Source organism: Suillus subaureus (genome assembly GCF_016647635.1).
Source record: "Suillus subaureus strain MN1 chromosome Unknown BJ212scaffold_132, whole genome shotgun sequence".
NCBI lineage: Eukaryota > Fungi > Basidiomycota > Agaricomycetes > Boletales > Suillaceae > Suillus > Suillus subaureus.
In genome coordinates, this window is record NW_024538688.1 from 1,120 (window position 1) to 18,387 (window position 17,268).

At 47.1% G+C, this 17,268-nt stretch overlaps 4 protein-coding genes across 4 annotated transcripts; 3 read left to right on the forward strand and 1 right to left on the reverse strand.

The window, feature by feature from the left end:
* Positions 1-824: 824 nt before the first annotated feature.
* Positions 825-1,325, forward strand: BJ212DRAFT_1401408 (CHAT domain-containing protein; the record flags this gene model as incomplete). The annotated part of the gene is made up of 1 exon (XM_041337332.1): positions 825-1,325. Exon 1 carries the CDS (start codon positions 961-963, stop codon positions 1,321-1,323), a length of 363 nt encoding a protein of 120 aa, XP_041185776.1. The 5' UTR covers positions 825-960.
* Positions 1,326-3,019: 1,694 nt separating this feature from the next.
* On the forward strand, positions 3,020-3,982 carry BJ212DRAFT_1401414 (putative Asp/Glu racemase). Its single transcript, XM_041337333.1, has 2 exons — positions 3,020-3,134; positions 3,179-3,982. The coding sequence occupies exon 2, from the start codon at positions 3,235-3,237 to the stop codon at positions 3,964-3,966; it is 732 nt and encodes a 243-aa protein (XP_041185777.1). The 5' UTR covers positions 3,020-3,134; positions 3,179-3,234; the 3' UTR covers positions 3,967-3,982.
* Positions 3,983-5,962: 1,980 nt separating this feature from the next.
* BJ212DRAFT_1488203 (uncharacterized protein) lies at positions 5,963-9,801 on the reverse strand (the record flags this gene model as incomplete). The annotated part of the gene is made up of 10 exons (XM_041341352.1): positions 5,963-5,978; positions 6,029-7,001; positions 7,065-7,171; positions 7,226-7,354; positions 7,407-7,654; positions 7,706-7,795; positions 7,846-8,073; positions 9,499-9,619; positions 9,657-9,735; positions 9,792-9,801. 10 exons carry the CDS (start codon positions 9,799-9,801, stop codon positions 5,963-5,965), a joined length of 2,001 nt encoding a protein of 666 aa, XP_041185778.1.
* Positions 9,802-10,011: 210 nt separating this feature from the next.
* On the forward strand, positions 10,012-11,809 carry BJ212DRAFT_1488204 (uncharacterized protein; the record flags this gene model as incomplete). Its single annotated transcript, XM_041341353.1, has 7 exons — positions 10,012-10,350; positions 10,402-10,611; positions 10,661-11,032; positions 11,086-11,272; positions 11,327-11,496; positions 11,558-11,706; positions 11,773-11,809. 7 exons carry the CDS (start codon positions 10,012-10,014, stop codon positions 11,807-11,809), a joined length of 1,464 nt encoding a protein of 487 aa, XP_041185779.1.
* Between the last annotated feature and the right edge of the window lie 5,459 nt (positions 11,810-17,268).

Here is a 17,268-nt window from a genome sequence, read left to right on the forward strand (position 1 = left end):
TTCAAGACTCCAGTTGAAGATCTCGAGTCAGTAAATCCGACACTGGCGCACAAATATTTGGAGCTGAGCAAGCGCGTATCCAATGCCGCACAGAGTTCTGCAACCATCACCGACAGAGCTGCTGCTGATCGGGCAGCGATAGTATATAGGAGACTTACAAGGCAGTGGGAAGCTGCGGTAGTTGAGATACGTGATCTTCGCGCGTTCTCGCGGTTCCTTCTCCCACCTTCCTACGAAGACCTGCAAGCGGCAGCACGCCAGGGCCCGATCATCATCTTCATTGCGAGTCAATACTCGTGCAGCGCCGTCATCGTTCCGACATCAGGAGACCCCCATCATGTTCCCTTGCCATCCGTTAATCTCGTAGATCTGACCAATCTCAAGGATCGTTTCGCTAGGGCAATACGACAAGCATCTCGGATGAACCCAAGGGAGTCGAGGACGGATCTAATAGTACTCTCGCGGATAATATGGGACGTGATCATGCTACCTATTGTCAACGTGCTCGAGCACGTTCTCAAACTAAAGCGCCGCTCTCGAATCTGGCTGTGTCCAACTGCAGCTTTCACGTCCATTCCTCTCCACGCAGCTCACCCGTTTCTAACCAACGCGGATGGCTCTAAGGAGCCATGCCTGGAAGATATCTACATCTGCTCTTACACGCCGACACTTTCGGCTCTAGTCAGATCTAGGCAGTTGATGAAGAAGCGCGTGCCTCCATCCTTTGTGGCGATCGGGCAAGGTCAGCCGGGTGCAGGGAAAGGCAAGGCCCTCTTGGCTGTTGACAGCGAGCTCGAGCTTGTCCATAAGCTCGTCCCTGCGACGGCCAGCCGCACCACTATTTCTGGTGACGCAGCCACTCGAGCAAATGCACTCGAAGCTTTGCAGCAGAACACTTGGGTGCACCTTGCTTGTCATGGCAAGCAGGACCGTACGCAGCCTTATGATTCGCATTTCGTCATGAGAGACGAACATCTGACGCTGCTCGATATCATGGAGAGAGACATTCCGCACGCCGAGTTCGCGTTTTTGTCTGCGTGTCATACCGCTGTAGGGGATGAGGAGACGCCCGATGAAGTGATTCACCTCGCAGCTGGTCTGCAGTTTTCGGGGTTCAAGAGTGTCGTTGGCACGCTGTGGGAAGTCGACGATTCTGTCGCAAAACACGTCGTTGAAGCTTTCTACAAGTATATGTTCAGAGATTTGGAGAATGGTATCGTGGACTGTACGAAGGCGGCCTGGGCACTTAACTGTGCTACGCACGTCGTGAAGACGAAAGTGCCGCTGGAGCAGAGGATGGTTTTTGTTCATGTTGGTGTGTAGTTCTTAGTTCTACGTTGTATTGCTGTCATCTGGTATTGTTGATGTGCGATCTTCTTTCAGCCTGTTGTAAAAATGGCCTTGATATATTCTTGCGCTCCAGCTTAATATCTGGTTCTGTATACTCGTGTTTATGTCGACTAGATTGTTCACTGAAGTTCCTGTGTACTCGATTCGTTTGCAGCCTCGTCTTCTGCTTGAGTGCTTAGATACTAGCATGAGCCAGGCCAGTCGAGCGACTCGCGTGTTCCAGTCATACCATCCATCCTTCGAGATTCGAGCGTTCAGGTGCTTCTGCACCATAGAACCTCGACTAACGACCGCCAATGCAATAAGCGCCAAGTTAGAGGCATGAGGGCTCATCCAACTCAACGTGCTCACCAGTCGAAGTCGGTAGTGCGGATGGCCCCTCTGTGCACTGCTTACTACAACCACTTTGACATTAGTGCTAATCTTCCAACAAGACGTGCACTGCAGGGTTCAATATATTCAATTCCTATGGTGAGGCACTCATAATTTGATACCGATTACTCGTACTTGAAAAGGGTTCAGCAATCTCCCAGTACCTCCGCGACTCATCCTCAAGCCTGCCTCCCATTGACGTTATGACGAAGTTGTGATTTGTCTCTGCGATGGACGCATTCATTGATGAGCTGTCGCTGGCAACTGCTGTCAGGCTTTTTGTCAAGTCTTACGGTTTGTACACGTGCAGGAATGGCTGTTAATATTTCGGACGGATAAATTTGAAGTAGTGAGTATAGCTCTACATAGTGTGAGATTAGCTTGGGAGATACACCAGGCACGAGGGCACGTACGTATACCAGCGGCAGTTGCGGAAATGGGCCCAGGCTGGGAATCCTTACCAACTTGCAAGTTTTTATTCGCTGATGTGTGAGCCAAATCGTCCAAGTTCAAAACGCAGAACCAATCGAACGAGTCGTTTCAACACAAAAGGTGCCGTCTGTGCTCCTGTCAAGCATTTGTCTGCCTCCAGCACCAAAATCAAGGAGTTCCAGAGTCAGCGGCCATGTCCTCCAAAGCAAAGGTAAAAAAGAATCATCGCGTTCGATGCTGCTCGCTATCCTGGTCCTGTCGTCTGCGATGAGTTATTTACGACGAGAAATTCAAACACTGAAACAACGGAGGATTGTGATAAAAATGATGCAGAACTCTGTTTGTTTGTTTTTTGAGAAATGCGAATGTTAGCGTGATATACACTAGTCAGAGTACACAAAACGCACAAAATAATCGCCAATTGCGGTCCGTCACCTTAACAACACTCTAGCTCCCAGTGAAGAGTTGTTGGTCAGTCACGAAGTTGAAGGTGCTATCTAGACTGCTGTCACCTTCAACAACGAGTATACCTTGCGTTTATCTGGCCACGTAACCACGGAAGCATTTTCTTGCTGTTCCATTATGACTTCGACATATCAACGTTCTCGAACTTACCACTGCTCTTCCCGGACCCGAATCACTACAAATCATCCCGATTCCACCAGTTATGCGTTCTAATATGTGGGCCACCTCGCTCGAGAGGAGGCACCGAAGGCGAGTACTGAGCGATATTGCTGAACAAGTGAATTATGTAACTTGTCGTCCTATCATGTTCCATACAGCATCCTTTATCGCCCGAAAGTCAGGCAACCTGAGAAGAGATAACGATTAAACGACAAGAAACACAAGAATATCTGTCCTGTGGGCCTTGGCGATGAGACCTAAATCAGCTTGGATCAGCAGGTCATGACTCGGTCGCCCGTCGGGGAGGATCTTTGATTCATTAAAACTCACGTGTCATCTTACTAGGTCCTATATCAACTTTGCAAGCTCACATACGTCCAGTCGTCCGTCCGTCCCCCCCCACAACAGGTTGGATTTCTGTACACCGTGAACCTACCCCTAGCGTTTTAGCCAATGATGTCAAAACAAATCCGTCTCGGTATTCTCACGCCTTCTTCAAATACCGCGTTGGAACCTCTCACTTTCCAGATCGTTTCCTCCATTCCAAATGTTTCCGTTCACTTCTCCCGTTTCCCAGTCACAGCGATCAGTCTCTCAGCCAAAGGTCTTGCCCAGTTCGACCACTCAGTCATCATGCGAGCCGCTGAGTTACTCGCCCATGCCGAAGTTGATATGATAGGCTGGAGCGGAACAGCAGCAGGATGGATGGGATTCGAGGGCGACGAAAAACTCTGCGAAGCTATTACCAAAGTTACGGGTATCCCCGCCACTACCTCCGTCTTGGCTTTGAACAAGGCTCTGGATATTTTCAAAGTCAAGAAGCTTGGACTGGTCACGCCTTATCTAGATGATGTCCAGGAGAGGATTGTGAAGAACTACAACGCTATTGGGGTGGAAGTCACCTCGGGAACGGAACGCCATATGCGCGTTGTGAAGAACACGGATGTTGCCCTGATTGGAGAGGATGCATTGGAGACGTTAGTGGGGCAAGTGGTTGAGGGGGGTGCAGAGGCTGTTTCGACATTTTGCACGAATCTGATAGCAGCGCATAAGGTCGAGCTTTGGGAGGCGAAATATGGCGTTCCGGTGTTGGATACTGTTACTACGGTCACTTGGGATATGTTGAAGCAGTGTGGGGTAGATACGAAAGCGATCAAAGGGTGGGGGAGAATATTCCAGGAGGCATGATCAAATGAATAGACATACTATCGGTTACTATCATTCCGTTACGGTCCACTATTCCGTGAGTCACACTTAAGTCACGAATAGTAACAGACAGTCACACTGGCCAAATTTACAGTCTGCTCGACAGACATTATTCGTGATTCATGAACTTTAACAGCAGTTAATTAGGATACTACTAGCAAGTCTGTGAGCTATAGTATGTACGGAGAATTATATAGAACTAGTAAATGCAAATAATTAATGCTGTGTAAAATATTGCTGAGGGAATGTGTGTGAATGTAGGTAGTGATACATAGGTGTGTTGTGAAATTCATGACTCAGATGTGGGGGTTGAGCAAAAAAATATGGTGGATGTGGTGCAGGAATGATGAAACCAGTATGAGAAGGCGGATGTATGAAATGTGGTGGCAAGTGTCCAGGCTGGGAGGAACTGGAGGTTGCAGGAAGTTCTGGTGGTTGGCTCAAAGTTGAAGCTGCTGATGCCAATGCTTGCCAGGGATCCTTCCACTAATCTCGTTGACCTGAGCACATAAATTGCAAGGGTGCACAGGACATGTGGCGCCAGATTCGTGAGCCAGCCAATCCTTGACAGCTTCCTCTTCAGACAGCTGGAGGCAGCCCATGATGCTATATAGATATATCTTAAGTGGACTATAGTCCTAAAAGTCCGATACATACTCTTCTGTTGTCATCCATTGTCCAACAGGATGTATCCTACACGAGAATTGCACTGGCGGCTTTCCGTGCTTACAAATCACCGCTTTATGGGGGGTTGAATGCTCCATATGGATATTTGGCAGTTCACCCCCATTTACACCCTGCCATCCCTCGTTCTCCTTGATGGGATCAGCAGCTGGTGATAGGATCTGATGATGGACTTGCTTCTTGTACCTGCCAAGAAGGAACATGGCTGATGGCACTGGGACTTGCATTTGAAAATGTGTTCTTCAACCATGAGAACGAACTGAATGGGCCCTACAGTACATTCCAAACCCACACAATCCCATGTACAAAATTTATCCTTGCTGCACTATTGGGAGATACAAGCAACAATTCTACTACAAGTATCTTCAGTAAGCTTGTTGTCTTATAGGCATCGCTGGACATACACTGATAACGTTCAAAAAAGCGAGGTGCACCATGTCACTCCTTCAAATGATACATTCATGATAATCAAGTTCTGTGTGTTCCCCATGCAGCTGAATTTCGACATCCTCACATCTCTGGCTCCTGGGACTTGTGCTTGAAAATGCATTCTTCAACTGTGAGAATGAACTGAATGGGCCCTACAGTACGTTCCAAACCCACACAATCCCATGTACAAAATTTATCCTTGCCACACTATTGGGAGATGCAAGCAACAATTCTACTACAAGTATCTTTGGTAAGCTCGTTGTTTTATAGGCATTGCTGGACATACACTGATAACGTTCAAAACAGCGAGGTGCGCCATGTCACTCCTTTGAATGATACATTCAATTTACTATAATTCATCCCAATGATAATCAAGTTCTGCGTGTTCCCTGTGCAGCTGAATTTTGACATCCTCACATCTCTGGCTCAGTGGTGCATTTCATCTAACACTTATGATCTTTCCTAAGGTGCTCACAGCCTTGCTTCCGGTGCTCTGCTCATTCTCACCTTCACGGTGTCCCAGATCAACTTGTCATTATTTTGTCCTGGCGGCTCTTTTTGGTTTGGGCATTCGAATGCATTCTGAGCTAGAACCGAACCTGTGTTCACAAGGGTCCGGTCCAATGTTTGCACTCCGGAGCATCAGACAGAAGCCTTTGTCCTAGTAATCCTTAGTACTATCACACCACACATTATCTTCACAAATATAACAATTCAATTAAAATTAGAACTAAATTTCAACTACAGTTTTGTGTCAACATTAACCAGCACAAGACATGAAAATAAGCAGTATGAAAGGGAATGCAAGAACATGGACCAAAGAAAGCAAGCACAGGAAGAACCTGAGCAGCAGACAGTATTGAGCTCACACCCTTGGTCTTCTGTGTGAGATAATGAGCATAAGAGGTTTTAAAAACAAAAAGAGACTAACTTTGCTTGCTGACCTGCATGAGTGGATGAATCAGTGGTGTGGCTGCATTTTGAAGCTGGGTTCAAGGATACATTCTCCCTGCAATTGTTGCCGATCAAGTTGGCAATGATGTTGCGTGTTGATGGGATGCATGTGCGCCTTGTTCTGTGGGGTCTGCTGCTGTCATTCCCTTTGTCATTTTGAGCCTCATCTGCTTGAGGCTCATTGATGATGTTTGCTGAAGTGGAAGTGTGAGATGGGATGGGTGAGGGATGCGAGTCCTCTGTAGAATCTTCTGCCATTGAAGATGCAGGGAGTGCATCTGGCCTGTTGCTGTTGGGCTCTTCTGCATTTCCAGGGAGGTGAGCAGTTGGGCGCGTGAATCCACTAGGGGCTGAGTCGGCTGAGGGTGAAAGGGCATCAGGAAGTGAGTCGGCTGAGGGTGTACCATCAAATGGTTTGTGTGGCAGAGGGGGATTAGGAAGTGAGTCAGCTGAGGGCATACCATCAAACAGTTTGGGTAGTGGGGGAAAATAGAATGTATCAGCTGCAGCTGGAACCGCAGGAATGGAAGGCAGCAAAGGAGGACCGTGTGACATCAAGCAGTCGACAGTTGACATTGGCAGATTCTGGGCCAATGTTTCTAAGAGATCGTTGAGGCCATTGGACGCCAGCCAGTTTGATTCATTGTTGCCAGAGAGAATGTTGTCAGAGCTGGAGGGCTGCGATGCTGGAGAGGTCAATATGGGAGACCCAGGGCCATTTGACAAAGGCAGAAACTCGGATACATCTGGGTCATGTGACAAAGAAGGAAAGTCGGATAAATCTGGTGATCCAAACATGTTTGTCAAAGATGTATCCTGCTTGGACAACTCGTCCATCATATCCAATGCACAATATGATGGCTGATTCTTGTTGTATAAGCTCTCTCCCCACGATGAACTGGAGCTGCTAGCTCCTCCCATCTTCCGATCTTTGAGTGCTGCAGCCTCTGCTGTTATCACAATGGTAAGCTTTTTTGTACAAGGTGTTATGGTTGGTCAGAGATGACACTTACGGTACACACGATACAGATAATCATGAAACGGTCCCACTACTTCACTCTCAAATTTAGGGTAAGCCTGGCTAAAATTATTGCCCAGCTTCGTCGTCCCAACATGGAAGCTGCCCAGTGTAAGTTTGACCCTCGAGTTTTTGAGTTTCTAATGCAGAACATACCTCCAGACATCAATCATCCCACCTAACTCGACGGATGGACCCCCAATGAGAAGGCTGAAGGATAGGCCGGTGGCATCAGCGAGGCCTTTCAGAAATTGATTTGCAATGGTGGCTAGCTTCGTGAGATTTCTTTGTGCATGTCAGCTGATAATACTATGCAGTGAACCTGAGCAGCATGCACCGCTGCTGATCTTCATCACTCCAAGGCTCAGCTTTTTCCTTACTGTGCTCTTGCTTCTGTGCATGGATATACTCCTTCACTTTAGCCTTGATCTCCTCAGACTCACCAGCATACAGGGCCACGGTTTCTTTTTTCACAAGTGCTACTTGCTGACCATTTGTGAGTGATTGTGTTGCTTGTGCAACCTTGAGCATCTCTTGGATGGATTTCTGAACACGGTCAGCATAGTACAACTTGGAATATGCTTCCTGTTCCTGAAGCATTCATGTAGGTTTTTCACATTCAGTTATTTTGCGCACAACAGTGTCAAAGATGTTGTTTGCATTGGCTTTTGCTTGTTGCCCCACCTTCGACCTGCTGAAGTTATTCTTGAACTGTGTATGTAATTTCTATCAAATATTCTCAGTGTCACATCTTTGACTATTTCAACAAAACTTACAGCTTTCCGTATGTCAGTTGCATTATCGTGTTCTTCCAGTGTTAATGGCCCCAATTTGGTGATATGATCTGGCTGAGGCTCTGGAAATGCTTCAAACCATTTTTCGTAAAGGTCCGCAAAGAAGTTTTTGTGGTTTCTACTCTTGTCACTCTGCTTTTTGGCGAATTTTTGGTACCACAGTTCAAGCCACACCTCCTGCTTGGATGTTGTCCATTTACGAAGGGCCATCTATTTTCATAGTTTAGACATTCAGTCATGTCAGCAGAGGATTAGATACATACATTAATGTTAATTGATCTGTTGATTTACAAAGACTGGGCATTTAGGCTGCAGTAAGCGAAATGAATATTGAAATGTAGCATAAAAATTGAGATCAATGTCCCATGCACAGATACTGTCATACTCATACAGCTACACTACATCGCAATTGAGAAGCACTACTAAGTAAATAGATCATGTAACAGCAGGGATTTCCTAAAGACTCTGAAACAGGAATTTTTTTTGTGCATATCGCTGTCTAAGATCCATGTCCAGGACCATCACACAGGAGAATAAATCCTCGAGGGCCAATAGTACATCTGCAGCCTGTTTAGAGTCATCCTGAGCATTAGTATACCTTCTATCCATGGCTCTCCCTCCTGACATACTATCTTCAATCTCTTTGAGCTCCTGTAAAATCTCCTGAACGATGCCCATTACATCATGAATGTCGTCCAAGCAGCATGTCTCCAGATAGCGGGTATACAGTGCATCAAGTGTTTTGTGAGGGGGACCACCTAAGTAGGTTATTAGGCGATTTTTTTTCCTGTACATCCAAGTGTTCATCAGAAAATGTCAATCAGTACAAGGAGCACATCACCAACAAGCAGCATCTGGACACCACTGGCTTGGTTTGCTTCAGTGTCATCAATGTCTTATCAGACACAGGATTCCTAGTATTTATTATGATAATTGGATAGCAAGAATGCAAGAGATGAACTTACTGCGCACAATATCTTGCTTTCATTTTTGTACTGATTTTATTCTTGTGTCTGGTGTGAAATGAAAGTCTGTTAAAAACTCCAATACCAATAAAATAACTTCGCACCGTGTATAGTACACCTGTCTGTGCACTCATTTTGCTTCCTGGAGCTCTTCAGTGGTTTTGTAAAGCTTCGGTCTACCCATATCTGATGTAGTGATTGTGGTTGGTGTTGTAAGGGAGTTTGGTATTTGGTAGAGAAAGCTTGAGAATCACTCACACTGTATTTGGTTCGTGTTTCATTGGACTTTTATAGGTCTTTTACTAGTATGTATCAACTGCAATGCAGTTGGTACATACTAGTAAAAGACCTTTAGCTTGAATTTACATTGGCTTCCTGCTTATTGCATGATGTAGTAGATATGGACTTTAGTTTTATTGCTTCGTAATGTTGTAAAATTAGCATTACACCATATACTACACAAGTCACTGTTCTCTAAGATGAGCACAAACAAAATCTGTTAAATCTGGCACAGGGTACACACACTGTCCGTTGGCAGTTCCACAACAACCCAAACACCCATACATAGAATGAGCGCATCTTGGATATAGCCACGCCCAGCTCAGCCACCATTTTAAGATCTACAAACACAGTCAGTATAACACTGAGAGACTTTAGTATAGACACTTACTTCTTTGTGTTCCTTTTCAGCTAAGCACAGCTCTGCCTTCTCATCTTCACTCAACGCATGCTGCTCCATAGGACAATCAGGCCACACAACATCTTCCTCAGGCCAATTCTCTAACCACTCCCTGTGCATCAGCATCAAGTACACAGCTTCTTCGCTACATGGCATCACTTGGTATTTTGTCAAGTGAGGCATCAGCCATGTGTGCTGTTCCTGTGTGGGCTGCCACCTCTTGGACATCTAGGAATTGCTATGAGCTCTGGCCTGAATATCAACACTCAACTTGGACCACATACCTTGATCCATGATTATGGGAGGAATGTGCAAGCAGAGTTGTATTGCTGCAATATCTTAGGTCAGTTTCAACCATCCATTGCGATATATTGTTTAATGAGCTTCTAGGATTCGCCCATAGCACATATGGTATGTATGTTGGCATATGTGTCACTAGATGTATCACTAATCTACCTAGTAGTGAAATTTAATGTGTTGATGCTTAGAGAGCCAGCATTAGCCATGTCACAGTCTGGACACACTGGCTGTCCATCTAAGCATCCCAAACTTGTCAGGCACACACAGCCAGACACCACACAGCCCTCAAATCATGTCAACAGGCATCGCATGTTCAGTTTGCAGCCTAGCAGTCAACTTGCACTTCGGACTTCTTACATTCCTGCCACCCTACCTGAGAAGGAGGATGAAAATGCTGTGGACACTGATGCCGGCCCTACCGTTCCCACTGAAGATGATCCTTGGAACAAGATGGTGCCCTTCAACCCTTCATCTGAGGTGGACAATGTCCTTGGAGCACCTGAGATGCCAATGGCTGAAAAGAGATGCAGGAGAACTGCAGGAGTAAGTCTTCAGTGTTAGTATGAAGATAATGCCATAGTTGATCTTACATAGGACACTCCCATCTCCTCTTGGCTGCCAGAACATCAGATGTACATGAACAAGTTTCTACGACTTGAAGGAAGAGGCCAGGATTCAGACACCCCATGTGCATGTGGTGTGGAGGATGCCATGTTTCGGTGTCAGGATTGTTTCTCTCTCAAGCTTGCATGTCGGTCATGCACCATTGGGTTGCACCATAACTCCCCACTCCATAGAATCAAGGTGCATGGTCCTTTGATCCTCCAATTCTAACTTTAACAATGAGAAATAGGAATGGAGGGGCAGATTTTTCCACCCTGTTTCATTGAAATCCATGGGCCTGCGCATTCAACTTGGACACCCTCCTGGTATCACTTGTCGCAGACCAACACCAGCATTTGGTGACAACTTCGTGATTATCAATGTCCACGGTGTGCATCCAACAGGACTTGATTTTTGTGGATGCGAGCAGGAAGTTTCACACTTCAAACAACTACTCCATGCATGCTTATTCCCTTCCACGGTGACTGACCCAAGAATGGTGGCAACATTTGCTGTTTTGGAGTTCTTTCACATACTCTCCTTCAAGTCTAAAGTGTCTGCATATGAGTTTTATCATAGCTTGGCATGGTGGACTGACAATACAGGAATCACGCCAATTCATGTAGGTTCATTTTCTAACATCATGTATTCAGATATACTTACACAAAAGATCAGGATCGCTACTCAGTATTTCTAAGGATAGTCCATGAGTGGAGAAACATCAAAGCACTCAAACATTCAGGTCGTGGCCACCATCCTGCCGGAATAGGTTCCACTCAAGATGGAGATCTGGCCATTCTCTGCCCTGCATGCCCGCATCCTGGAAAAAACCTCCCTACTAACTGGGAAACTTCACCTCCGAGTCAGCAGTGCACAAGTTCCCTTATCAGAACACAATGAATTGACTGATGAATAGCTAGATGGAAGTACGCACTCTTTCTTGCTATAGATGCCAACTTTCGACTCAAGCACTGGATGGTATTGACCGATCGAAAAGGTCCTGGCCTTAGCCAAGGATGGGGTCATTTTGTTGAAGAGAATGAATATAAGCAGTACCTGAGCAACAATGGTGAAACCCTTCAAGAGGTGCGCTCTTAGATTTCCCGAGATTCTTCTTCAAGTCTGACAACTATTCTACATCTGACAGAAAAGCAACTGTGTCAGCCATAATGCAGTTAACATGGCTGATACAAAGTCATCAAGGGGACTTGCTGCGACTGGAGTGGGCACTGTGGATTGCACATGCCACAATATGAAGTTAGCTAATGGCATTGGTGACTTACAGAAGGGTGAAAAGTAAGTTGAATCATTGGGCACATGCTGTCCATCTGACTCACATCATTGTGTTACGGCGAACCGTAGGTCGACTAGGATAGGCATGACAATAGACACTCGATAAGAGTGACGTCTAGAGCCGAATCGTAACCTCACAAATGTAAGGCCTCTTTAAGACAAATCAGAGAGAGTGTCTCCGACTTGAATATCGATATCAGACACTTAAGATTGGGGGTCTTAAGCGAAGGATGTTCTGGGTAAAACCTAGTAGATTAAAGTGAAGTCTAACTAAGTACAGGACCCTGCTTATATAGGTGAGAGCTACTTGAGGGCCGGTACGTACACGTCATCAAGACGAGTCAGAGATAAGAGGAATGACGTCATCAAGACGAGTCAGAGATAAGAGAAATGACGTCATCAAGACGAGTCAGAGATAAGAGGAATGACATCAGCTAGCGATGGCATGAGGCGGTCGCGCTGTGATACATGGATATGGTAAACTGAAGACAGTCTAGTGATGGCACGGTGAAGTGCGGTCATGACATGATACAATGTGAGAGAAAATGATAGGGGTCAACCGTTTACTGTAACATTACCCCTCGTTTAGCGATGAAGTCGCCGACTTCACATATCCTGGTTGGCCCAGTAGATGGGGTCAGCGTCGTAGTTGGAATCAAGGAGGTCATTCTGTTCCTCAGTGATAGTAAGGGGTTGTGCCAAGTGCTCAGCGTGAGCAATGGCGTCTTGCTCGATCTCCCAACGCGCAAGTGCGTCGTAGAAACCGACATCAGTCCATACCAATGGAATGACCGCCTCTCCTTTCAAGTCTTTACAGAAGACCGACAGATGACCAGGTGCGTATATCTTGCAAACTCTGCAATAGTACGCGGGACAGTTCTTGTGCCGATGGCCAGCGGTGTGGCAGTTTCGGCATACAACATTGTCGACCGGTGATGTTTTCACGACGGTGACGGACGAGGACTGGTTTGGGGGGGATGGTGATCTCGATCTTTTGAGCGGTGGTTTAGTTGGGGAGACGGATATGGCTCGTTTGGCGGCGAGGCGGGAGGATCTACGTTTAAGTGGGAATCGTCGTGTGGTGCATACGACTGGGTCAGGAGAAGGAGAAGTTGGTACGTCAAGTATGGCAATAGGAGGGATATTATTATCCGGATGTTCCACGGCAGGGGTAGCAGGAGCTGGCGGAGGTACGGGGACGACGACATGGGGTGAAGGTGGTCTTGCGACAGGGTTAAGAGCAATTCGCTCAGTGACGATGTGGATGGCCTCTCTGATAGCGTCTCTAGTATCTTCTGGGAGAAGGCAAATGGCAGTGTTATGGATACGTATATGAAGGTGGCGAAAAATGGTTTGATGACGTTCGTCATCAAGAAGGGTGGCGGTGCGCTCGATAAGGCTAGCGTCTCTAATGATTCTGATTATGAGACCGCTAGAGATTGCCCCTCTTTCTCCGAGGAGACGGTCAATCTCAATGGCGTACTGCTGGGAAGTGATAGCTGATTCGAACAGGGCGCTGGTTTCGACTTGATCAATAACCGAAAAGTAGTCGGTGAGAGTCGAGTCGTCGGTAAGGGTTAGGGTGGAGTCGGAGGTTGGTGGTGAGGGTGCGGGAGAGAATGCCTGCCGTGCGAAATCGGCGGCAGTAGCGTTTTGATATTCTTGGAGTGTTACGGGGTGTGCGTTTCTTTCAATGGCAGCATCGTCCATGGTGGCAGTAAGTTCTTGGATGCGGAGGATGCAGAGACGTAGTCGTTCAAGGTGGGACATTCTGAGGAGAAATCTATAATCCATGGGCCTTTTTATAGGCGTCAAGGATATCGGAGGCATTATCGAGATTTTCTTCTGGGACCCACTCGTTACTGGCTGACGAATATCCTTTCCATGATAAGAGATAGCGTCTTCGTTTACCTGTTCCTTTGTGAGATAAGATCGCATCAATTTCGTATTCTTCTTCGTTATCGATGACGTCAGGAGGTGGGTCATGGAAGTTCGGTCCGTGGATCTCTGTTTCGTGATAGGATGATAGTTCGGAAGCGTGGAATGTGGGGTGAACTTTCCACTGGGGCGGTAATCGAAGAGTGAACGTAATGGGGGACAGAACGGCGGTGATTGGGAATGGGCCGTATCGTTTGGGGGCAAGTTTTCGTGATGGTAACTGTGTGATTAGGTTCTTTCCGGATAACCAAACCCTATCTCCAACTTTCCACGGGTGATACTTCTGCCCGTGAGTTCTTTCTGCCATACGCTGCATTGCAAGGTTGTGGCAAGAGAGTGCTTCTTCTCTAGATTTTTGAAGCGTGCGGAGTCTGTCTTCTGCGGCTGGAACCGTGGAGCTGGGGAGAACATGCGGAAGGGCTCGTGGCTCGTATCCCATCATAAGAAAGAATGGCGATGCGTTGCGAGAATCATGTTTGCGATGGTTATGGACGAATTCCGCCATAGGGAGCTGCTCTACCCAGTTTTCGGGGTTGTTCCGACAATAGATTCTGAGGTACGTCTCTAGTTCTTGGTTGAGCCGTTCTGTCTGTCCGTCGGTCTGGGGATGGTAGGCGGTTGATGCTGCTATATCATATTTTAGTAGTTTTGTGAGGGCCTTAGAGAACTTGGATATGAATTGCGGGCCGCGATCGGAGATGACTTTTTCGTGTAGGCCGAATCGACGATAGACATATTTGAAAAATTTGCTGGCGACCCCTTCGGAAGTGATGTTCTTTGTACATGGGATGAGAATTACCCCCTTCATAAGCCCATGGTCGACCACGACCATGACGGAATCAAAGCCAGAACAGGGGGGAAGGTCCGTGATCAGATCAACAGAGACCTGGGTGAAAGGTGCAGTGGCGACGGAGGGGATAGGAACAAGGGGGGGGTTAGGCGGATGGGTATCGGCCTTCATCTGCTGACAGAGGGCGCAACCTTCTACGTATTTGCGGATATAGGTACCCATGGCGGGCCACCAAAAATCACGCTTGACTAATTCTTCAGTCTTGAAACGGCCAGGGTGGCCGGCGGAGGGGTGGTCGTGACAACATTCCAAAATAAGGTGCCGGCCGGCGGGGCGAACATAGGCGCGATCCTTATAATAGAGGACATCATCAACGATCTTCCAGTCTGCGAGGGCAGACTTCATAGGGGGAAGGGATAAACCATCGAGAGCATCAGATGCGGCGGTGAAGATGGGATCGGGATCAGAGGGATCAGGATTCACGAGAGTGGTCATGAGTTCGACATCGAGAAGTCGAACAAACATGGAGTCGGGGAGGAGAGTTTCGTCGGTATTGTCATTGGCGGAGTCTGAACCATGGTCGGGGCGGCGGGATAGGGCATCAGGGGCAACGAGCTTAGTTCCTGCTACGTGATGCAGTTCGATATCATAGCAAGACAGGATTAACTGCCATCGTGCTTGGCGACGGGTTAACTTTTGTGCGGTTCTGAAGTAAAGGAGGTTCTTATGATCGGTGAATATGATGACGGGATGGGGGTTTCCTTCTAGATAATGACGCCATTCGGTCAATGCGCGAATGACTGCGAGGAGTTCGCGATCAAAGATCTGATAGTTTCGTTCAGCGGGATTTAACGTCTGGGACAGATATCCACATGGATGGTAGACACCAATATCATCGGTTTGGAGTAGGACTGCACCGGTAGCAACTAGGGATGCGTCGGTGGCAACTGCGAATTGCTTGGTGGGATCAGGGTTACGAAGGACTGGTTGCTTCAAAAAGCATTCTTTTAACGCCAAAAACGCGGATGCACAACGTTCGGTCCAAAGGAATTTGACGTCTTTCTTGGTAAGGTCAATTAATGGTCGAGCGATGTCGGAGTAATGGGAAATGAAGTTCCGATAGAAGTTGCAGAATCCCAGGAAAGACTGAACTTCCTTTACTGAAGTAGGGGCAGGCCAGTCTCGAATACCGTTTGTTTTAGCATTGTCCATTGCTACGCATCCAGGGCGAATGATCATTCCGAGGTACTCCACTTCTTCTGCATCAAACGTGCACTTTTCTGGTTTAAGGAAAAGCTTCTCCTGTCGGATTCGTTCAAGAATGTGTCGAGTGCGTTCATGATGGGAAGTGAGGTCGTTGGAGAATATGAGGATATCGTCCATATAGATAACGAGCCATCCCTCATTGATTTCTTGTTGGAACGTCCTATTCATGTATGCCTGGAAGGTGGCCGGGGAGTTACAAAGACCGAAAAACATGACATTAGGCTCAAAAAGCCCGTATTCCGTGGTGAAGGCAGCTTTCCATTGATCTTCTGGATGAATGCGGATATTATTGTATCCTGACCGGACGTCCATCTTCGTAAAATACTTGGCACCATGTAACCGAGCGATCAGAGAGAGTGGTAGTGGGAGCGGGTAGGCGTTCTTAACGGTCCATTCGTTGATATACCGATAATCTTGACAGGGGCGAAGGTCTCCACTCTTCTTTCCTACGAAAAAGAAACCGCTGGCCTGCGGTGATTTCGATTCAGAAATAAAGCCTTTCTGAACGTTTTCATCGATAAATGCTTTAACTGCTATCCGCTCCTTTTCAGATAGTGGGTACACTTTAGACGTTTTCGGTATGAAACCTGGTTTGGTTTCTATCCGATGATCTATACCGGGTCGTTCTGGCGGTAGTTGATTCAGGCCATCTTTTGCAAAGATATCGGCGAAGTCGTGAAGATAAGAAGGGACGAGCTCCTTGAATGATTTCCTCTTTTGTTCGAGCCCGGCAGCTAGCGCGAACTGCTGAGCTTTGTTACTCGTCTTTGCGCATTCGACAGGCGGTGTCAGGGGAGTGATTTTGGGTCGTTGCTCCGCGATGCTAGTACCATCTTTTGTTAAAGGGGTGTCGAGTGAAACATTGGTGATTACTCGGAGTTCCGAGGCGTCGGCGGGGTATTCGACTAAAAATTCATCATCCTCTAGATGGTAGGTGGAGATTTCTTGCACGGGTGGTGCGTAATCAGTCGTCCATACATCATCCTTCGTATCGAAGGAGTCGTCGTCATCGTCTGGTACCGGGTCTAGACTGGGCAGCGCTGGCGGGGTTGTTTCTTCGTTAATTTCTTCTACAGTAGCATGCAACGGCTGTTGTTCAATTGCTTTCCTGGTAGGTGCTTTCGGCAGCACTACGACTGGGTTTGGTCCTTCAATTTTCCGGAAGAGGAGAGGTAGGTTATTCTTCTTCCGTTCTCGATCGACTTCTTCTTCGATCTGGTCACTCTTCTCTGTTCGAGAGAGTTCTAGTGTTTCGGCTTTCCATCGAATTACTGGGTCCATAGCGCGTAGCCAGGGAATCCCGAGCAAAATTTGATCACGTCGGCCTAGTCGCGTGATGTTAAACTTTCCAATCATCGATCTGTTGTCAATCTTGACGATGAGGACGCAATATCGGGTGATAGCGCCTCCTTTGGCATAACTCCCATCCGCGGTTGTAACCCGAAATGGTTTTGATAGTTTATGTGTTCGGATACCATGAGTTTTAACAAACTCATCTGAGATAAAGGTTCCGGCGGCGCCGGAGTCAACAACTGCTGTCGTTTCGACGGTTTTTTGACGTGTCTTGGAGA